General features: G+C 39.3%; 2 protein-coding genes across 3 annotated transcripts in view; both read left to right on the top strand.

Moving 5' to 3' along the window:
- Positions 1-2,402, top strand: part of atpaf2 (ATP synthase mitochondrial F1 complex assembly factor 2) — a 7,829-nt gene extending 5,427 nt beyond the window's left edge. Inside the window, exons 7-8 of the mRNA XM_061967442.2 lie at positions 20-135; positions 1,761-2,402. Coding sequence (XP_061823426.1) covers positions 20-135; positions 1,761-1,898 — 254 coding nt within the window. The 3' untranslated portion in view covers positions 1,899-2,402. The remainder of the gene's footprint in view (positions 1-19; positions 136-1,760) is intronic.
- Positions 2,403-2,523: 121 nt separating this feature from the next.
- On the top strand, positions 2,524-18,919 carry tom1l2b (target of myb1 like 2 membrane trafficking protein b). 2 transcript variants are annotated; one of them, XM_061967440.1, is made up of 15 exons: positions 2,524-2,674; positions 3,030-3,114; positions 3,600-3,678; positions 7,234-7,383; positions 7,891-8,025; positions 8,101-8,247; positions 10,945-11,061; positions 11,616-11,749; positions 11,846-11,897; positions 14,925-15,093; positions 15,173-15,299; positions 15,402-15,477; positions 16,372-16,431; positions 17,242-17,278; positions 17,350-18,919. In XM_061967440.1, the coding sequence occupies exons 1-15, from the start codon at positions 2,623-2,625 to the stop codon at positions 17,496-17,498; spliced, it is 1,569 nt and encodes a 522-aa protein (XP_061823424.1). In that variant the 5' UTR covers positions 2,524-2,622; the 3' UTR covers positions 17,499-18,919. The 2 variants fall into 2 exon arrangements, with proteins under 2 accessions (XP_061823424.1, XP_061823425.1); XM_061967441.1 differs by lacking the exon at positions 16,372-16,431.
- Positions 18,920-23,124: the final 4,205 nt, after the last annotated feature.

The raw sequence follows: 23,124 nt of genomic DNA, 5'->3' as shown, positions 1-23,124 counted from the left end.
CATCTGTTCTCCCGTGCAGGATTTGAGTACGTGATCACCCAGTTAAAGTCTGTTGTGTTGTCATTTGGGATGATTGACAGACTTTTAAGTGTAGAACATGCTGTGCTGTTGTCGAGACTCGAGGAGGAATACCAGGTAAGGACACAAGCAGGATGTGTTTTTATCAAGTAAAAATAATTTTCCCTTATTATAAACCATTTAGGTTTTCAATAAGATGACCGTTTCCTTCTATTAGTGTGTATTTGTGTTAATTTTCTATCATAAATATGCACACTTAATAATAATGCTTAACTTTGATTGATACAAATTGTACCAATATGCTTAAAAATATAATATAACCCCACAATAAAAATAGGAAAGTTGATATCTAAAGTATTAATCAGAACTGAGCATTATTATCTTTATATATGCACAAAATTTACACAACTGACATTCATTGTCATGCTTATGGTTACTTTTCAGTTAACAAGTAACTACAGAAACCACATGCAATCATTCATTTATTTTTCATAAAGGTGGTTGGTGACAGGCTGTTTGGGTCTACCCTCCTCTCCTAATCTTAATTCACTACAATTTATTTTACACAATATGAGTTTGTTTGTATTGAATGGTAAGTGTTGCTTTAATACCCTATAACAGGGGTTTAAAGGCAAAGCTGTGTTAATATTAGGGGTGTACCGATCCCATATTAATTTAAGTCTGATATTAGCACAAAAAAAGAACAGTATCGGATTATATCGGATTGCGTCTAAACTTTTCGATACAAGTAATCCTTCAGCATGTTTACTCATGCAAAGTTTGACAGCCAGTTACCATATATTTGTCCTCCGATAAGCACACAGGGTAGTTTTTTCTTGTATTTCACTGAAGTCATTTACAAAAGGTAAACATGATAGGCTATAGGCTACTATAAATTAGCAGCTACACAATATCTTAGCACACAATATCACATCAGCGAGAAATATGTAATACCGTCCTTAATTGAACCACAGTATATTGCAGTCTAAAACACAGCATTTGTCAGTATAAATAATGTGTACCAAATAATTAGTTGCATATTATTTACATACACAAAGTCTCCAAAGTAGAAGCAGATTATAACGTATCCAGTAACAATCGTGTCCGGATTATTCAACTTAGTGCGTCACAAGCTTAACTTAATGAATTATTGTGGCCACTGTGTTGCAAAAAACAATTACCACTCCACTTCAAATTAAAGACACCATAAGGCCATAATAAACAGGTTACTGTTTTTCATACCTACCATTTTTTTCTTTTTTCTTAAGTAATTTCTCTCGATAAAACCATTTCTAACATTCCACAGTCCACACTACAAAATAAGAAAAGTGTATAGTGTGATTTTTTTTTCTTTCTGATCAATATCTGTATTGGCCAATACTGAAGGCTCCATTATTGGTATGCTATTGAAGGTAAAAAGTTGTATTGGAGCACCCTTACTTATTAGATATTAGTACTTATTAGATAATAGTGTTAAAATGTCAGCTTTTTCTTTTACATTGTGCCTATTTCCCCATTTTTTTGTTTTGTTTTATTAGATTTTTCTAAAACAACTAAATGGCCACACTTTGGACATCCCTGTCCTTAAGTAAACAGTGCCCTCCTCTGGTTGGCATGCACTTACACGAATATTTTATATTACTGTACATTTCTCAGCCCTGTCTTTTTAGTCAGTAGTGAAAACGAGCATACATTGTATATGTTTTTCCCCCAACTTACCAGTTTTCTGTCTCCTTTCACAGATTCAGACCTGGGGAAATGTAGAGTGGGCTCATGACTATGACATGTATGAGCTGAGGGCACGCACTGCTGCCGGCGCTCTGTTTGTGCACCTCTGTTCTGAGAGTTCAACCGTCAAACACAAGCTTTTGCAGGACTGAAGGAGGATTCGGTTAAATGTGCAAACTGGAAACTCTTCTTATTGCTGGACTCCTATTTGTTTGCCCTGGTTAGCTTTGTCTTTGTTGTCATTCACCCCCTTTTAAAACGCATTACCTTTTTTCCTGTGTTTAATGAGGCTCCTACCAAGTGGGATACCGCTTATTGTGTCTCCAGCTGATTCCCAGTCATTTGGGGCCTTCTGCACTACATGAAGTGAATGGATACTAACAGTTGTGTTATTTCATTTCATGACAGTGTATTTTGCTACTTTTTTTTTGTACATCCCTTATATTTATCTATAAAGGATCAAGACAAGTGGTAAAGCATTCAGTTGCAATACTGATACATGTTCTGCCTTAATACTGTAAAATGTACAGTTGTATACCATACGAATGCATAGATCCACACACTGCACAGCTGTTCAATTGACATTTAAACTCCAAATTACATATACATTATGTTTGCACTGTCTATAGCCTTATTAAACATCAGAACGAGAGTCACTGACTGTTCAGTGTTCATTGTTTTATTGTCACAACCTTTGGAGCCTTTATTTACAATAGCTAGGTCCCAATGACTGACTTTGCGGCTGACCAATTATACTAAAGGTCAGGATTCCTCCACCAATCAAACGTCTCTATGGGCGGGACATACTGGGAAGTTTCCTGATGTAGCAACATCCGGACTCCCGACCCTGGACTGACTTGTTTGTTGACGAGCAAGATGGAGTTCCTTATGGGAAATCCGTATACTACCCCTGTGGGGCATTGCATTGGTATGTAACAAGACATCTCGCAAACGACAAATGTGTTAAAAATATGCAACAATATTTTAAAAATGACCCAATCCGCGTGGATGTCATGTGCGTGCAAGCTAGCTAAGCTAACGTCCAGGCTCTTCACAATAGCCGCTTAGCTAACACGAAGTAACCGTAACATCATCTGGTGGCATTAGCTGTAAAATATCCTTTTCAGTGCTTATTATGAACAACATTAGCGAGGCCATTGGAAAAATGGCGTTTTGAATGACAACAGCTAGCTCAGTTAGTCCACCATTATCATGTCTAACTAACCCATTGGTTTGTGTGAGGTGTCTTCCATGACTTTCTAAACTGCATTTCTCTCCCCCAGAAAGGGCCACCGATGGTTCTCTGCCAGCTGAAGACTGGACGCTTAACATGGAAATATGTGACCTCATCAATGAAACAGAAGACGGGTAATTGCACGTTTAATATCACGCCATTGATTACTTCTAATATGCACTAATCCCTTTAACACTATACTTTACTCGTTTTGTTTTTATATTATTTCAGCCTCTGTTCCTCTGTAATCGACATTTATGCTAGGCCGTATCGCTTATATTACTGTTACAATAACTTGTATATGATAAGGTTAAGAAGTTGTATGTGTGAAGTCCAGGACTTGTTTGCCTAGTGGGTTGTAAATTGTCTTAGATGGGTCAAGCCTTTGGCACTAATCTGCATGCCAGATTATAAATACCCTGTGTCTTTCTCTCTGGGTGTTTATGGCATATGGAACTTGTCAAACAACCCACAAGTTAATAATTACACCCTTTAGCATAAGAATTGTGAACATATTTGACTTACGACTGTATTGGCAAGCAGGATCTCGCCCTGTTTAAAACAGTTTTTGCACATTGTTCTTTGCTGTCATATGTTTGAGGTGTGTGTTTGTTTGCAGGCCAAAGGATGCAATTAGGGCAGTGAAAAAGAGGCTGAACGGGAATAGGAACTACAGAGAAGTGATGCTGACTTTAACAGTAAGTACAGTGATAAGGTGACCTTGTATATATGCGGTGGGACATTAAAGGTGAACACAATCCATTCTGGGAGGATGGTTGAATTCCAACTACTCAGCTTCGATGGTGCAGGATTTAATCGAGGAAGCGAAGAGGCAGTTTTGCCAAAAGTTGTCAACAGTGCATTTGTTAACATCCTTAACTGTCATAGAGTAAGATTAAGTTTACCGCTCTACATTAAAGCTTATTGATGTTACCGGTACTAGTGAGCAGAGGGAGTGGAGTGTCTGGGGGAAAATGGTAAATGTGGATCTTCCAGGTTCTCAAAGCGCTATAATGTGAGTCTCTCACTTTTAATACAGTTCCATCAGCACTTAGTGTATTATTTTCTTCACTCATTGTTGCTATGGCAATGTTGTACAGAGACGTGTACACTACCATCAATCGATCATCGGATCCGGCGTTCTGCGCATGTGCCATTCTTCCCTACGTGATAACCCTAAAGCAAAGGAGATGGCACACTTTGTGATCAGAAAGTCCACAATACTTATATGTTAATGTATTTGTTTCATCAAGTGTTTCAATCATTATTTGCCCTTTTTAGGGGGGTAAGGGTCTTTAAAATATTCTTAAACCTTTTTAGGGGGGTAAGGGTCCCTAAAATATTCTTTGAACGCACCACAATTACAGTGCATTCAAAAAGTATTCGCAGAGCTTCACTTTTTCCACATTTTGATATGTTACAACATTATTTAGAAATGTTTGCAAATGTATTAAAATAATTTAAAAAAAGCTAACTAATCACATGTACATATGTATTCGCAGCCTTTGCACGAAGCTCAAATGTGAGCTCAGGGGCATCTTGTTTCAACTGATCATGCTTGAGATGTTTTTACAGCTTAATTGGAGTCCATCTGTAGTAGATTCAGTTGGTTAGACATGATTTGGAAAGGCACACACTTGACCATGCATGGCAGAGCACTAACCAAGAATGAAGTCGAATGTATTGTCTGTGGACCTCTGAGACAGGATTGTCTCAAGGCACAAATCTGGGGAAGGGTACAGAAAAATATCTGCTGACTTGAAGGTCCTAAATAGCACTGTGCTATTTAGGACCAGAACAAACATCATCTATATATGGAAGATGTTTGTCACTACCAGGCCATCTAAACGAAAAGGGCCCTAGTCTGGGAGGTGACCAAGAACCCGATGGTCACTCTATGAGAGCAACAGCATTCCTCTCTGGAGAGAGAAGAACCTTCCGGAAAGAAAACCATCTCTGCAGCAATCCACCAATCAGATTTGTTTAGCACATTGGCCAGACAGAAGTCATTCCTCTTTGGTGTGAATTACAGAAGTCATGTTTGGAGGAAACCAGGCAACGCTCTTCACCATGAATTGTGGTGGCAGCATCATGCTGTTGAGATGTTTTTCAGCAGCAGGAACTGGAAGGCTTGTCAGGATAGAGGGAAAGAGGAATGCATCAATGTACAAAGACATCCTCGGTGAAAACCTGCTCCAGAGCGCTCTTGAACTCTGACCGAGGCAACCGTCACAACCCGAAGGACACAGCCAAGATATCAAAGGAATAGTTTCAAGACATGTCTGTCAATGTCCTTAAGTGGCCCAGCCAGAGCTCTGACTTGAATCTGATTGAACATCTCTGGAGAGATCTAAAAATGGCTGCGCACCGACGCTTCCCATCCAACCTCATGGAGATTAAGAGGTGGTGCAAAGTGGAATGGACTTGCTCAGTGGCCTTGTGGTAAGAGTGTCCGCCCTGAGACTGGAAGGTTGTGAGTTCAAACCCCGGCCGAGTCATACCAAAGACTATAAAAATGGGACCCATTACCTCCCTGCTTGGCACTCAGCATCAAGGGTTGGAATTGGGGGTTAAATCACCAAATGATTCCCGACCGCGGCCACCGCTGCTGCTCACTGCTCCCCTCACCTCCCATGGGGTGAACATGGGGATGGGTCAAATGCAGAGGATAATTTCACCACACCTAGTGTGTGTGTGTGTGTGTGTGTGACTGTCGTTGGGACTTTAACTTTTAACTGCACAAAGATAGTGTGCCAAGTTTGTAGCATTGTATTCATAAATACTTTAGGCTGTAATTGCTGCCAAGGTGCATTAACAACGTATTGAGCAAAGGCTGTGAATACTTATGTACATGTAAATTCTTAATTTTCATTTTAAAAAGTTACAAAAAAACAACATTTTCACATTGTCAATATGGCGTGTATTGTCTGTAAACTTTGGAGGACAAAAATGAATGAATTGCATTTTGGAAAAATGCTGTAACATAACAAAATGTGGTAAAATTGAAGTGCTGTGAACAACGTTCCCTCTAAGGTGCGCAATTGCGCACTGCTCAAGCATCCTCTGCGCACAGCAAATATATGCCGCGCACCAAATCAAATCCCATCTAAATTCTAAACAAAATAAACACATTTATTCTGTATAATTTTGCAATGCAAGCGGCCCTAACGGTGTTCGTCAACACCGTTCAATTATTGTTACGTCTTTCGAGATGCTTCGAGGACAGGAATTATATCGATCACTTTATTGAGCAAAACTGTGTATATTCGGCCATAAACACACCAAAAACATGAGTAAAAAACGTATATCTCGAAAAACTAGTCATTTTCTGCCGTACAAACCAGGCCAAAACCAACTTGTCATCTGTCACCAACACGCATACCACTAAGCCACTGGTGCGTTTATGGCCACACAAAAAGTCGGACAATTCAAACACCACACAAAGTTACACTATGACTCCTCAGTCATACGTGTGCTTACTCTACTGTCATTTATCATTAATGTTAATTTATTGATATTAATCATGGAATGCTGTTACTAGAGAAAGTTACAGGAATGCACACTTCATCCTATGCTTACATTTCATTGTGCAACATGAGGATGTTTAAGGGGAACTAAATGTGATCTCTGAAAGGGGTACAAATGATTTCCAAAGCAGGACCCCCACCCAGACATATTGTACAATACTAATCCATAGCTTATGAAAAACAAGATTTCTTTTATTTTCATTACAAGTGGGCCAAATCACTAATATTACAAAATAATCTCATGAAAATGACTCTTCTCATCTGAGTGTTATTATTAAAGATTGGTTTGAGACAGGTGTGCTGCTGGTATTGCCACGTGTGATGTTGCTCACATGTGCTCCACTGAATGCTCAGGGAGTTTTTGTGTTTGCTCAGACACATGAACAATTAGAGGGAACATTGGCTGTGAATACTTAACGGATGCACTGACTACGCTATAAGATGCAAAAGTAAAATTTAAACATACCTTTGTCCGATGCTGCCACAAATAGTTTTATTAAATTACCGGTATATTTATTATACATCTTTGTTAAGTGAACAGTGAAGTGTTCAATGCTGGATTTTCCGCTACCACCTGGAATGAACCATTTTGTATTTTTGCAAGGGGATTTAAGGAGTTGTACTGTACACATTCCTAATTTGATTAAAGCGACCTTATTATTGGATTTTGAAAGCAAACATTTTTTATCTTAACGTTTATGATGAGATTGCATATGTTTCCATCAGGTGCTGGAGACTGGTGTAAAAAACTGTGGCCACCGGTTTCACGCTCTGGTCACCAGCAGGGACTTTATTGATGGCGTACTTGTTAAAATCATCTCTCCTAAAAACAACCCTCCCACTATCGTTCAAGACAAAGTGCTGGCCCTTATTCGGGTAAGATCACAGCAATATTTTTAATGCAGTACATTAAAGAGCAATGTTTTCAATGCAGTACATTGTAGAATGGTTATGCAGCAGTTCACATTGTGTCCACTCATGCTCTGATAAAGCCTCGGGCAAAGTAGGGTGTCTCTAGACTCTTCACCCAGTGAGCAGCTCATGTTGCCAAGCTCAGCTCAGGTAACCTTGCAACACTCTTATTTCCAGCAGATGACCACTGCATTGATCCAGAGAGAAGCATAGCAGTGTTTGTCAAACCATTAGAGTAACAAGTTGGTTCATGTATTGTTGACGTGTTTGTTTAGATTCCAATGATGCAGTCTCATTTTCGCTGCCAGGTGGGATATATTGTGGTTGCAGTGCATTTTTTATACATAAAAAAATAAAATATAATAGCCCCACCAATTCAGCCTGTGTTTGTGTAATCCTGTTCAGAAACAGTGACAAAAACATTGATTTCCTTTAAGTTGCATTTAAAGATTGTTGTTTCTGCTTGTCCAGGCATGGGCCGATGCATTTAGGAGCAGTCCAGATCTAACAGGTGTCGTTCAAATTTATGAGGAACTAAAACGGAAAGGCATTGAGTTCCCAATGTCAGACCTGGAGACTCTTTCGCCCATACACACACCTCAGTCGGTAAGCAGTTGAATGTTGGCAGGAAAACACACAAGTCCAGATGATCTTTTAGTCGAATGGATTGCTTTATTTCAGACCGCATCGGCACCGGAGGGAGACTCCGTTCTACATAAGTACACCGCCCCTTCCAAGCCTGCACCACACGTGGTTCCACCAGCCCACCCCACCCCTCAAGTTCCAAATATTCAACCTTCTGGAGCAATCAACCCAACACCCGAACAGGTACCTGTGAGAAAATAATGCACACTAGTAAATTATACTTCAGTGTATGTATGCACTTTGACAATAAGGCCAACATTTTGAGACTCATTTCATAATGGATTAATGCACAACAGCAAGCTTATCTGTCAACAAGTGCGCACACATGGTGCTCTTCAAAATCTTACCAACCATGTTGCTAAAATAAAAACCAAACATAGGAAAATTATTTTTAACTTGTGTCCTTGTGTCCGTTAATATTTGTGGCATTTTTTTGAACAGTCTGGGAGTTTCAGAGTAGTAAAAAACATTGGCTTGGCTTCACATGCTCAGTGGCCTAGTGGTTAGGGTGTCCACCCTGAGATCGGTAGGTCGTGAGTTCAATCCCCGGCCGAGTCATACCAAAGACTATAAAAATGGGACCCATTACCTCCCTGCTTGGCACTCAGCATCAAGGGTTGGAATTGGGGGTTAAATCACCAAAAATTATTCCCAGGCGCAGCCACCACTGCTGCTCACTGCTCCCCTCACCTCCCAGGGGGTGAACAAGGGGATGGGTCAAATGCAGGTTAAATCACCAAAAATGATTCCCAGGCGCAGCCACCACTGCTGCTCACTGCTCTCCTCACCTCCCAGGGGGTGAACAAGGGGATGGGTCAAATGCAGAAGACAAATTTCACCACACCTAGTGTGTGTGTGACGATCATTGGTACTTTAACTTTAACTTTAGTCACCGCCAAAGGCGTGTCGTGGTTGTGCCTTCACCTCAGCTGTGATATAAGTCCGCTTAGGCATCTTTTTCCAAAAAAAGCCTGGTCTCATCACCGTTAAAAACACGTTTTAACATTTTCCTACCACCCATGGTTTACTTTAAATTGTTCTTCCGTACTGGTCCCTGCATGTTCACCTCTGGAAATGCCATTACCTGCTAGCTACTTTGTGTGTCCCTGTCTGGCCCGCGTGAGGCCAATCATAGATTACAAAATAAATTTAAAAAATATCTATGTCGAGTGTGCAATATAACGGTGCTGCTTTTGTTTTGAAAAGCGTTATTTGTATTACTTCCGTGTGGACGTATGCACGTGCGTGATTGTCAGCTGCAATCACAAATTACAAAATAAAGTTGAAAAAACATCTATGTCGTGCGCGCAATACAACTGTGCTGCCTTTATTTTGAAAAGTGTTATTTATGGACGTATGTCCGTGTGTAATCTGTGATTGAAGGTGCACAACGACAAGTGATGCACGGTTATTCCCGAGACGCTAAAAAGAGAAAAGTTGATGACGAATGGCGTGTTTTCAACAAGACATGGACTGCCAAGCAACATTCCCTCTAAGATGCGTGCCTGCGCAATTGCGCACTGCTCAAGCGTCCTCTGCGCACAGCAAATATATGCCGTGCACCAAATCAAATCCCATCTGAATTCTAAACAAAATAAACACATTTATTCTGTATAATTTTGAAATGCAACTCTGAGTGACAGTGACAACAAGTGGCCCTAACGGTGTTCGTCAACACCGTTCAATTGAACACAGTTCAATTATTGTAACGTCTATCGAGATGCTTCGAGGCCAGGAATTATATCGATCACTTTATTGAGCAAAACTGTTTATATTCGGCCATAACCACACCAAAAACATGAGTAAAATACTTCTATCTTGAAAAACTAATCATTTTCTGCCGTACAAACCAGGCCAAAACCAACTTGTCATCTGTCACCAACACGCATACCACTAAACCACTGGTGCGTTTATGGCCACACAAAAAGTCGGACAACTCAAATACCACACAAAGTAACACTATGACTCCTCAGTCATACGTGTGCTTATTTTACTGTCATTTATTATTAATGTTAATTTATTTATATTAATCATCGAATGCTGATACGAGAGAAAGTTACAGGAATGCACACTTCATCCTATGCTTACATTTCATTGTGCAACATGAGGATGTTTAAGGGGAACTAAATGTGATCTCTGAAAGGGGTACAAATGATTTCCAAAGCAGTGCTTTTGGTATAAAGTTAAGTTAGGTTAAATGAAAGTATTATTATTATTATTATTATTATTATTATTATTATCTATCTTACGGTATATATCAAAAATAATATTGAGCAAAATTTTATTCAAATATTGTCGATGTGGCCCTCCAGCAGTGCTCGGGTTGCTCATGCGGCCCCCGGTAAAAATTAATTGCCCACCCCTGTGCTAGCTGCTTCTCATTCATCCACACGAGGAACAGCTTTTCGGCCGGGTCTTGCATGTTCTCTCTGTCCTTGCAAATATTTTTAACCCTTTTAACAAAGCCAGCAACCCTATAAATGTTCTTTTTTTCCTAATGTTGCAGTTGTGGATTTGTTTCTTCTATATTTGTGAGCCAGTCCATGCGCCATTGGCGCCACCGGCGCCTCATACTTCTCGCAAATATGTAAACAGGATGTGACGTCAGGGGTCTCGCCTCTTCTTAATGGCCGTGCCCGCCTGCACAGGAAGTAATCTCATCAAAATGGCAGCCCCCATTGGGCTCCCAGCGGCACACAAAATGAATGAATGAGAGCGTTCGTACGCCGAGATATTATTCCCACAGAGGCATATTTGGCTCGATCTAAAAGTTCATAGACTGAAAAGGTCGCTAATTCAGGCTTTCGTAAATCGAGGTTCCACTGTATCATGTATATGTATTCCTATTTTTACATTGAGTTGTTTTTATTTCCCTGACAGATTTGCAGACTGCGAAGCGAGTTGGATGTTGTTCGAGGCAACACTAAGGTCATGTCAGAGATGCTGACTGAGATGGTCCCAGGACAGGAGGACGCCTCAGACTACGAGTTACTACAGGCAAGGAGAGAAGCATATATGCAACTGTAAGGTTTTGCATGCGTCTTATCTGGGTCACCCCTGGCTAAATTGGGGCCCTAAACATAGCCCCCTCATGTTACAAATTGGTTTTACCCTTTTTTTAAAAAAAAAAGCAAAACGTTATACTTTTTTATTCAAACGTGAATTTATTTTGATGCAATGCTTTGCACTAAAACATTTTCATAGGAAATAAATTGTTCAAGATAACAAGCAAAATAACAAAGTAAACATAATCTAAACATACATTTGTCAACCTCCACATGGGGTTCTAAACCAATATGCCTGCATTTCGACACCAGCTTTAACGCTGCGCACCACGGCAGACAGTGAGGATGGCTAGGGAAATTGTATTTTTATCAGTGATGGAGCATGAAAGGTTTAGGAACACGTTTGCGCTGAACTTAAATATGAACTGCCCTGTCATTTACCAATTGACATTTTACATTTAAGGCCCCCATGAATCGTGGGGCCTTAAGCGTATAGGGAGGTGCGGTCCAGCTTCTTATTGCCTTTGCGCTACTGTGTGCATTCAGGAGTTAAACAGGACTTGCAGAGCTATGCAGCAGAGGATAGTGGAGCTCATCTCCTGTGTCTCCAATGAGACGGTGACTGAGGAGCTGCTGCACGTAAACGACGACCTCAATAACATCTTCTTGCGCTATGAAAGGTGATAGCCTTTACGTCGTGTCACATATTAATGTTTACATACTGGATCAACCCATCATTACGATTTTCCCTGTGCTTTGGTCTTTCTCTGCATCAGATATGAGAGATTCAGGTCTGGAAGGTCTACAGCTCAGAGTGTCAACAACGGGGTAGGTTGATGCTTCATTGTCAGTCATTCAGTGCTATTATTGCACCCACCACTGCATGACGTGTCTCATTCATTAACATCACAACTTTGTATTGTGACTTGAATGGTCAATTGCAGCACTGATATTCAAGCCTGATTTTATGGAAAACTCAACAAAAACACATGGTCCTCATTGCAATTATTAGTTACACATTTCTATACACACAATGTAAAAAAACAACATGTGTTTTATGGGGGAACATCTTTACTCTCAAGCTAAAACACTGCATTGTACAGTTTGGGCATTATTACAAATATTCATTACAAATGTTCTTTGTAAATACAGACATTTATGTAACAGACGTTGCCACACTGTTCAGATATCTAGCTGCTTTCTTGTTTTGTATCATGTTAATAAAGCACATTCCCCCCCATAGTTGCTGTGACATTGTCACCTTCCTGGCATGCTAATTGTATTCACTGTCTCCCTTTTCTATTCCTTTTGTTTCTGTTTCTTGGGCTAGCTGAAACAGGCAAGTATGAAAAAACTGTGTTGACCTTCCTAAACGATTAGATCGCTCTGTTGAAGGGGAACTGCACTTTAAAAACATTTTTGCCTATCATGCACAATACCTATGTAGGACAAGAACATGTGTTTTTCTATTTTTATGCATTCCAATTTGTACTTTACAGCAAATATGAGGTGGCTAACAATGCAGGGACTGGAGGAAAGTTATAAAGCCCTCTAAAGAAGCATCCAAAATCCAGCAACATCGCTCCCTTTAAATCTTGTGACCTGAATATTAACCAAGTATTAGAAATATTGCTATAACAAGCACAAACGCAGACTAACTACTTTTAGTGGTGCCGTGATTCCAGAGAGCTAACGAGCTTAAGTAGCTACAGTAGTGACATACTAAGCCAGTGCTGCATCGCCTCATCTAAATTAGTGAAAGTTAATTCTTAATTCTTAGTAAGAAGGATGTAGCCATAAACCGAGAAGTTGGTCAACTTTTGACATCCAACTTAGACCCCCATTTTTTTTTTACTTCTGGGTGAATTATGATTAATTATTAATCTAAACTTGAAGATATGAACATCTCATCAGTTAGCATCCCAGCGAGAGCAGACATTGTACTGTAAGTGGTTGTTTTATTATGTTCGTTGTTAGTATTTCTTGTTTAGCACTTGGCAATACTGCTGCATTATAGTGTTTCACTAAAGCTTAACATGTTCAGCACACAGGTTCTAAAACTTGTAGATCATCCTCCTTATATTCAGGCTCCAAAGGTTAATGTTCTGGATCATCATTTGTCCCAAAGTAGTCTTTGGAGTTTCTTATAAAGTCTGCATGAGTAGTGTTGTTGTGCAGCCCTTTGAGACACTTGTGATTTAGGGCTATATAAATAAACTTTGATTGATTGAAGGGAAAAACAAACGTTGTGATGCGTCTGTGAAATGAATATGCCGCCATATGTTTAAAATGAATAAAATATGTTAATATTTTGTCATTATTAAGGTGCCTGTTACTACAATACATATACTTACAGCGTGTATATAAAACGGAGGAGGTTTTTGGATGTTTTTTAGAGCGCTTTATAGGCGGAATAGAGCCTATAAAGCGCATTGTTAGCTGACTTTTGCTAACGTTCATTTACGAGTTAGAATGCATTAAAAAAAAAAAAACTTGTCTGCTTGTCTCACATGAAGATTGTGAATGATATGCAAAATTCCACAAAAAAGAGCAGCTCCCCTTAAAGTAGTTTGACCCAATACAGACATTTAAAGCGGTAACTTTCACCTTGTTTAGCATGTGTTGTCTATGGCTACGTTCACACTGCAAGGTCGGATACCCAATTCAAATTTTTTTTTGTAAAAAACTATCTTTTTAGTAGCCGTTCAGATTTAAAAAAAAAAATTTTAATTAAATTTAAAAAATATTTCTAATGTGAATGCAATCTGACCCGCATGCGGACATGCTGTCATTACTTTGCATGCACTGCAGTGTTTACGGAAGTAAAAATGGTTTCAGCTCTAGTCGGTCTCAGTAATGGCGCATTTGTGGCAATTTCAAGGATTTTGTGCGATCAAAGTCAACATTGTCTGAAGCAAATTGTTGCAAAGAAGATTAAGAAGGAAGAGAACAAGTATTTTGGCTCTGGTAGTTTTACGGGATATTTTGCTTCAATGTCTGCTTGAAGAGCGTGTCTGTGGGCGAGAGATCAGAGCCAGGAGTGGTTGAAGTTCCACATGAGTTCCTAAATCATATTATTTTCACCTGTTTTCTGCTCCGTTGTCGACTATTTATTTTATAACATTCTATTTTTGCAAGTAATTGTGACGCTTATCACTTTTTGATGAAGTTCTGGTCAGATGAATGTGAGTGTGTGAGCGTTCAAATTGAGGACGCATCGCATATACTGTATATCCTGATGTATTTCTACCCCGAAAGGGACTAGCAGTAAAAAATGGATGGATGGATTTCTAAATACGAAAGAGGCCTGGGTCGGATATTAAATATTCGAAATTGCAATGTTCACCGTGACATGAAAAAATCCTATACAGGTCACATATGGGCAAAAAAATCGTAATTGTACAGCAGTGTGAACAAGGCCTATTAAGCCCCAAACAGCCAATGTTTTACGGACCTGGACGATAATACAAACAATAAAACCAGTACTTACGCTTTTTGCTTGGTGTCAGTAAAAATTTAATCTTCCTCCTGCACAACTTTGACGATCTGATGCCCCCTCCTTTTTGTTGATCTTAAGGGGTTTTTATAAAGAAGAAAAAAACAGGCCAAGTGATATTCAAAACAACCCCTTAAGAAACACATTTTTTCCATAATCAGACCTTGTCATGCTCCCCTGAAGTTGCTTTTTTGTTTCCACACCTGAATGGTACATGTGTATTTGTGGCATAGTTGTCGTCATCAGTGGACGTAAACGCGTTCCCTGTGGGACTCCTTGCAACAATCGTTTTGTTGTCGCCGCACATTTTTGCAGTCCACTCTGCTTTGTTCATTTAATATGAGTTTCTCCTTGTACAGGTCCTAAGTGAAGCCACAGAGGATAACCTCATAGACCTGGGCCCTGCCTCCCCAGCAGTGGTCAGCAATATATCGAACACAGCCCCTACCAGCTTGCCTGCAAACGTCACCGCCACTGCAGGAAGACCATCTTCCCCGGCCACTCTAGCATCTCGCCTAGCTGGACTCGGTATGTCTACGTCCATATGGGACGCCCCGTCAATTATAAGCTGTGAATGAGAGGTATATTTATGTTCCCTGCCCTGCAGATGTGGGCGCTGACAGCGTCAGCAGCACCCTAAGCTCTTTGTCCAGCTGCAAACCTCCACCCTCTCAGGACGAGTTTGACGTCTTTGCCCAAACCAGGACCGGGACACTTCCTGAACCCCCCAATATGTAATGCACAATTAATGAATCGGCTGGAAAAACTCTTAACATTTAATTGGTACAAAACCTGTTTTTATTTAACACACCGTGTCCTAACTCCTTCTGCCTCAGGTCTCTGTCAGAGGACAGCCATGCTCTTGCATCTCTTCCTCCCACTCTGAGCGTCCAACAGCATAGCACAGGAGCGGTGAGTACCATTAAACGCATTAGAATGTCATGTGTGTTGTAACAGTCTGAAGCATAGACACGGGCAAATGCAACTCTAATCCAGCCAACACATAGGAAAAAGAGCTGTTTTTAAAATCTTAATTATGATAATAGCCGTAAGTGGTTAGTTGTTATTTCTAATTGACTTACCGTAGTAACATACAAGACATCATGCCTTTCCATTAAGTAGTGCAAACTGAATTAATTTAGCTCTACAGAGCATTTATTGCTGTTGTAAAACTGCTTTAATTTAGCTTTAGGCTTTAAAGTGCTGTGAGAGTAAGGCAAACAGTAATTTGTAAATGTTTCATAAATGCATATGTCATAATTGAGTCCTGTATAAAATAGCTTGCTTTTTTAAAGGACACATCAAACAAATCTAAATTACCGTAAATGCTTCAATTAATGCTCCTATTTAAGTAACAGCTATCACAACCTTGCTTCCTGTTGTTGTTTTACTGCGCAACATTTTTTATCAAATGTGGTGAAAGAGACATAACTTTTCCTTTCCACTTTCTCATGCGCTCCAAATGAGTATTAAAATACCTACCTGTTATTATATGTGAGTTTTTATTGCAACCTTGCTTCATTTGTTGCCTGCTTCCAATTAACACCCTTTGCTGATGAGGTAAATAAACACCCTGGCTATTATCAGAGCATATATGATCTACTTCATTAGCAAATGTGCTAACTGCAGTTAGAAATGTGCCCCACTTGCACAGTTTAAGTTTTTATTTTAACTTTTTGTCATCACAAATGTTTTCTAAATTCATACAAAATAAGTCATATTCAATTTTGGGGCTGGGGTTTGTTTTCTTTTGTGGCTTTGCTTTTCCCGTTGGCCACCCACGGCCGTTTTGATGTCGCCCTCTAGTGTGTTGGAGGCCAGTCCTCTGTCATGGATGACATAGAGGAGTGGCTAAGTACTGATGTGGTGAGCCCGTCATGATTTACATTTTGTTTTATTATTTCTGTCTTTTTATTCCTTTTTCATACCGTTTTGTCCTTTTATTATTTAAGTAACAATCCTATTAAAACAATAATATTTTCACATTTGTTTTTCCTCTGACCTATTACAATCTATAGGTAACTTTACTAACACCTCTTTTCTGGGCATCACCTGACATTCACAGCATTTTGTAAAAATGAGCATATAAGAAGCTTTCTTGATTCATCTGCCTTCAGTCCTGAGATAATGTAAGATTTTCTTTAGCGTTAATGCTCCATTAAGTCTTGATAACCGGCTAAATACTACATAGGAGTAAGTGAGTCTCAATGAAAAGACACAAAATCAGTTAAAATGCTAAAACAATTTTTTTCTAAAAGGTGTTGCATAAAGTCGACCTATTGTTTTTGTAACATCATGATGTAATTCTCCTTAACATTACGTCTTGTTTTGGTAATTAAAATGTGTTTTTTTCAGTGTGTCCCTTGTAGTCAGTACAACAAAAGTGTATGCATCTACAGCTTCACAGTTTATGCTCATTTTACACAAATATGCCTCTAATATTACCATCTTTGTGTTTGCGGGTGTTTAATTGTCTAAATGCATTACGATGCACTGTGTTTTCATTAACATTTTTGGGTGGTACTAATCGGCTGGCAAGGTGGTTCTTATCAGTTTAATAAAATCGACCAGGTGAGTGTGAATTCATTAAGAATGTTTGCATGTTGCTTCCATTATGAACTGGAGTGTTCTTTCTGTGTTGTGTCAAATGTAACACTATCATCTCATCATCCACAGAAAGGGGATGAAGGAGAGGAAGGTGTGACGAGCGAAGGTAGGGAACCACTTGATTCTAATGTGCTTTTTGTGCAGTGCACTTTTTTTTTTTTTATTTCCTTGTTGCAGAGTTTGACAAGTTCCTGGAGGAGAGAGCCAAAGCTGCCGAGGTGGTCCCCAGCCTGCCGTCTCCCCCTAGTGGCGACCTGGGCGTGGCGCAGGAAACACCTAGCCGCAAGAAGCCAGACAGACCAGAGGACACTTTGTTCGCCATGTAGAAAGAAAAGAAAAATCCAAAACACTACACTCAAGTCCACTACAGAGATTTATCCTCATTGAAAGGGAAAACCTAACAAACGGTCTATTTTCATAATGTTTAAGTCCCTTTATTGTTCGTTTATTGAAGTCCTTCTACTTGTGTGTTTGTGAAGAGTCTTCATGTTAGAGTGTGGACATTTCTAAACAAGGTGCCCCTTTTTGTCTCCTGGCATGTATTACCTCGCAAGTTATTTGGTTTTGAAACGCCTTCAGTTTGCTAATCATTCCTGCAGGAATATTGTTTCCGTTTGGTCCTCTACAAATCTGCATGAGTTGTAAATCTGTAAATTACAAATGTCCCTTTTTCTGTGTATATTTTAAGCTGCATATGTTTAAAAGAGATTTATTAATATCAGTGGAATTGTGGAGGTGGGCTGTTTCCTGGCTGCTGTATCTTTAGGGATGTACCCGACCCTGCTGCGTTTAATTCTTTCCACAAAGAGAAGGGACTTTAGTTTGGCGTACCTGCTGCACACTACTGTGTGTTATTATTTGGGGTCCAACATGCCTTTTTGTTTTGTAGTTAGCCGTGTTGGTCACATATATGCTGAGGCTCATTAGGCCTAAAGTTGCTGTTTATGTTTGTGATTCTGGTAAGCGTTTTTTTGGCCAACCGCATCGTATTTGATAGTCTTGAGGACCAACTTGTGTTACTTTATCAGGATGCTGTAAGGAGAAACCAACTTTATCTGGATGCTGAAAGGAGAAACCACATGATTGCGTCACAATCCCGGCACTTCCTGTATATGCTGACCTTTTCAGGGCCTCCAGTTGTTCCCCAGAAATGAGCTCGTTTGACATTTTCCTCTTGACTTGAAAACAAACGTGTTCCGCGAGCCTGCACTTGAACTCGTACTGTAAATCAACTAAGGGATAAGCACTTCTGGATGTAATTAATTCAAGAATTCCCCATCAGATGACTATTTTAAAATGTTTTATTGTTCTGTAAGGAGTATATTATAGGAATTAGTCATGAAGGGACACTTGTTTATTTTTGTGGCTTTTTATGGAGTTGAGGTGTGTTTTCTACAACGCTGCTGGCTGATGCATTGTGTTATGTGGGTGTTGATCTGGGTTGAATGTAAACACTTCAAGGGCACATGAAGGAATCATCACTTTTTCTTTTTTTTCAAAATCCCACATCCTCTCCTCCAGTGGTCCATTTTTTCCCACTGAGGACAACACATTGTTCAGTCCGTTTGTGCTCATGTGGTATTTTTTTGTTGGTGATTTGTAACCGGATCCCAGAAGAGCAACACTTGCGTTTCTTGGTGCATCACTGGACACCAAGAAGAGAAGTGGAATATTCTGCTTCATCGTTTCTCTTTGTGTTGTTTGACTCCTGCATGATCTCTAAATAAATGGACCGTTAGCAGTGTGACATCCTCTTGAGTTGTGTCATTGATAAGTCTATTTGAGATCAACTGTAATGAACCCATGCTTATGTAAGTTCCCCCACACCTGCTTTATTTCAAGGCCACCTCTCGGTGTGCCCCACAAAAGGGGCTCCCCCATTGGACGCCTGGAATCGCCTCATCCTGCAACCAGCCCCCCTCTCATTTTGCTCTGTTTGGAGGGAGAACATGTTTTCCCAGTCAAAAGGAAGGGGCCCCCAAGACTCCAGTTTGTGTCAGGAGCCACATTTGGACTGTTGGACGTGTAATAGTCCCTACACAGCTTGGTAGATTAGGTCCTAAAAAGGTAAATGTTTTTGTTTGTTTTAGACCGCAGCGCTTTTAATGAAAAAGTCAAAAATACGGAAAAGTGCAGCAATTGTCTATAGAAGGCAAGTCAAATATTACTATGGTGCCTTGTTCGGTTACAGTATTTCTGTTCAAGTTCAATGTATTGTCATTGCAGATTTTCATGGAATTCTGGAGGCTCCAACATATAATGTATGGAGGGTCAAATGGGATAGAATGAAATGACCTACCAGTCTCAGGGCGGACATTCTAACCACAAGGCCACTGAGCAGGTTTATATTGTTAAATGTAAAATATTTACTTTATTTCAATATTTGACAAGTGAATTAGATTAATAAACGTGTAAATGAATTTCTTGTAAAAGTATACTTATCTATAAAAATGTTCATTATGTAATCTTTTTTGTTCCACAATGTATTTTACATTCAATTATTACAAGTGTTGTTGTAGATGTTCATGGAATTCTGGAGGCTCCAACGTATGGAGGGTCATATGGGACAATGAAAACTGATCTTTAAAAAGGGACTTAAATATGTAATTTGCCAAATGTAAGATTATATTTATTTAACTCATTAATTTTCGTTACTTAATTATTTCACTCACAATTCAATGGAATGTGTTAATTAAATGAATGTAAAAAATTATGTTTTAATTGTTTGAATATTTAATTAATTTCACAATAACACTTTTTTCACTAATTATTTTATGTTTAATGCTTATTAGTGATTCCCAGAGCCCAAAAAAAGTCTGCGGGCTATAGAGCGTTTTCTATTCGGGCTCCAGTACTATGGAATGCCCTCCCGGTAACAATTAGAGATGCTACCTCAGTAGAAGCATTTTAAGTCCCATCTTAAAACTCATTTGTATACTCTAGCCTTTAAATAGCCCCCCTGTTGGACCAGTTGATCTGCCGTTTCTTTTCTTTTCTCCTCCGCTCCCCTTTTCCTTGGGGGGGGGGGCACAGGTCCGGTGGCCATGGATGAAGTGCTGGCTGTCCAGAGTCGGGACCCGGGGTGGACCGCTCGCCTGTGCATCGGCTGGGAACATCTCTACGCTGCTGACCTGTCTACGCTCGGGATGGTGTCCTGCTGGCCCCACTATGGACTGGACTCTTACTATTATGTTGGATCCACTATGGACTGGACTCTCACAATATTATGTCAGACCCACTCGACATCCATTGCTTTCGGTCTCCCCTAGAGGGGGGGGGGGGGGGTTACCCACATATGCGGTCCTCTCCAAGGTTTCTCATAGTCATTCACATCGACGTCCCACTGGGGTGAGTTTTTCCTTGCCCGTATGTGGGCTTTGTACCGAGGATGTCGTTGTGGCTTGTGCAGCCCTTTGAGACACTTGTGATTTAGGGCTATATAAATAAAGATTGATTGATTGATGATGTTTTAATTATTCATTCATTTATTTAATAAACCTGTGTGGCTGCGTCATGCATTTATTTTATCCGTCAAATTTGCCCATCAAAGTCCACAGGCGGGCCTAATATTTTTTGGCCTTGAGCTTCACAAATAAAATAAATTGATGAAGCTGCGATGTAGGTTCATAGAATAACTCATAGACAAATCATCCATCCATGAAAAAATCAAATCCCGAAATAGTTTACAATAATTAATTCAGTTGTGCTATAATTAATTAAATACTTTAATAAATATTCATATAATCAATTAAATAGTTAAATATAATTATTTTACACTAAATTAAGTGTATGACATATAGTAGCACATGTATGTATTTATTTCTGATTACAATTATTCAATGAAACATTTAAGTAATTATTCAAAGATGTATTCATTTATTTCATTCTGATCCAATTGACCCTCCATACCAATTTAGTGCCAAGTTCCACTTTTCCCACTCTTGGTTTTCAGCACCTCCTGGTGGCAGAATAGCGCCATTGTCTGCTTCAGCGTGACAGTGGCCACAGCTGTGGCGCATAGAAGTTCCATTGCGTGTCAACTCAGCTATTCGTGCTATGTTCTAAAAAAAATAAAAAATAAAATAAGATAAATATGAATGAGTGTGAATGTTGTCTGTCTATCTGTGTTGGCCCTGCGATGAGGTGGCGACTTGTCCGGGGTGTACCCCGCCTTCCGCCCGATTGTAGCTGAGATAGGCTCCAGCGCCCCCCGCGACCCCAAAGGGAATAAGCGGTAGAAAAAATGGATGGATGGATGGATAAGATAAATAAATTAAAAACATTTTCTTGAATAAAAAAAGAAAGTAAAACAATACAAAACAGTTACATAGAAACTAGTAATTAATGACAATTAGTAAAAATTAACTGTTAAAGGTTAGTACTATTAGTGTACCAATCATGTGTGCTTACGGACTGTATCCCTTGCAGACTGTATTGATATATATTGATATATAATGTAGGAATCAGAATATTAATAACAGAAAGAAACAACCCTTTTGTGTGAATGAGTGTAAATGGGGGAGGAGGGTTTTTTGGGTTGGTGCACTAATTGTAAGTGTATCTTGTGTTTTTTATGTTGATTTAATTAAAAAAAACAAAAACGATACCGATAATTTCCGATATTACTTAACGCATTTATCGGCATCTCTAATGTTTATTTGTTTGTTTATAAATTAGAAAAAAATAGAAGAGCTGTATCCCCCTCAAAAAATACAAAAATGCTCAGTTTTTATGTACTAATCAAACAATATGTTTATTATTACGGTTGTGTAGCTGTTTCTAATATTTTGGTCCTCTTATGTTATGGGCAAAATAAAATTAAAAAAAGTTTTTTTCTGCACACTGTTTTGGATCTTATTAGATAGATGTGGATAAAGTAAAATTGTACGTAAGTCTATTGTAATAATTGACAATAAACTCTAGAACTATGCTTTTTTTTTTTTTTAAATCTCTCCATTGTGAATTGTGTCATTTGTTTTTTTGGGGGGGGTGAATTTGGATAATTTTGTTAATCAATTGTTATTTTTTTCATACAAATTCATCATAGATGGCAGCAACGTGGCTATGGCTCACTGCAGTAGAAACATTTTGGAGTCGAGGGGCCACAGTGGGTATTTGTTCCTCAGTGGTGCCAGACGAGAGACCAATTCACAACAGAACACATTTTTTTTAGAACAACTGGAAGAGCTGAGGCTCCTCTCCTTCACACCCTCAAGAGAGGTATGTGGCCAAAGGATAGCTTCACGTGAATGTTCTGAACTCCTGTTTCCATACCAGTGCTGTATAGAACAGAATGATATGCTTCCAGCAGGCCTCAGAGGAGTAGTATGTTCCACACAATCAACTTCATTCCTGTTGATCAACGATTGATTATTTTGACTTCCAACAGAAACTTTTACTACTTAGTACTCAAAGCTAACATTTCTGTCATAAGATATATTGTAGTATACTACAGTAGTATGATAAACAATACACCTTTTCTGTATCATCAACCTATGTCCATTCAACATGTCCAATTAATACCTCTCAATATTAATTAGCACAATAGTGTTATTAAAACGGCAGGTCTCTTTTTTTCAATTTCATTTTATTCTTATGTTTTTATGACTGTATTTTATGTCCTTCATGTGTTCTGTGTACAGTGTGAGTATGACTTAAGAGGTAATTTAGGTACAAGATCAGACTTACACCAAAACCTGACATGCACTATATTGCCAAAAACCTGCACATATGAACTTGAAGTGCCATCCCATTCCTAGCCCATAGGGTTCAATATGATGTGGGTCCACCTTTTGCAGCTATCACAGCTTCAACTCTTCTGGGAAGGCTGTCCACAAGGTTGCGGAGTGGGTTTATAGGAATTACCGACCATTCTTCCAAAAGCGCATTGGTGAAGTCACACATTGATGTTGGTCGAGAAAGCCTGGCTCTCAGTCTCCGTTCCTATTAATC

Source organism: Nerophis lumbriciformis, linkage group LG11 (genome assembly GCF_033978685.3).
Source record: "Nerophis lumbriciformis linkage group LG11, RoL_Nlum_v2.1, whole genome shotgun sequence".
Lineage (NCBI taxonomy): Eukaryota > Metazoa > Chordata > Actinopteri > Syngnathiformes > Syngnathidae > Nerophis > Nerophis lumbriciformis.
The sequence above is the reverse complement of the archived record's forward strand: the minus strand, read 5'-3'. Positions and strand labels throughout refer to the sequence as shown.

Coding starts and splice junctions, on each gene's coding strand:
- tom1l2b (XM_061967440.1), top strand. CDS start 2,623: ATGGAGTTCCTTATGGGAAATCCGTATACTACCCCTGTGGGGCATTGC. Junction 2,675..3,029: donor CCCTGTGGGGCATTGCATTG/GTATGTAACAAG, acceptor TCTCTCCCCCAG/AAAGGGCCACCGATGGTTCT. Junction 17,279..17,349: donor GGAAGGTGTGACGAGCGAAG/GTAGGGAACCAC, acceptor TCCTTGTTGCAG/AGTTTGACAAGTTCCTGGAG.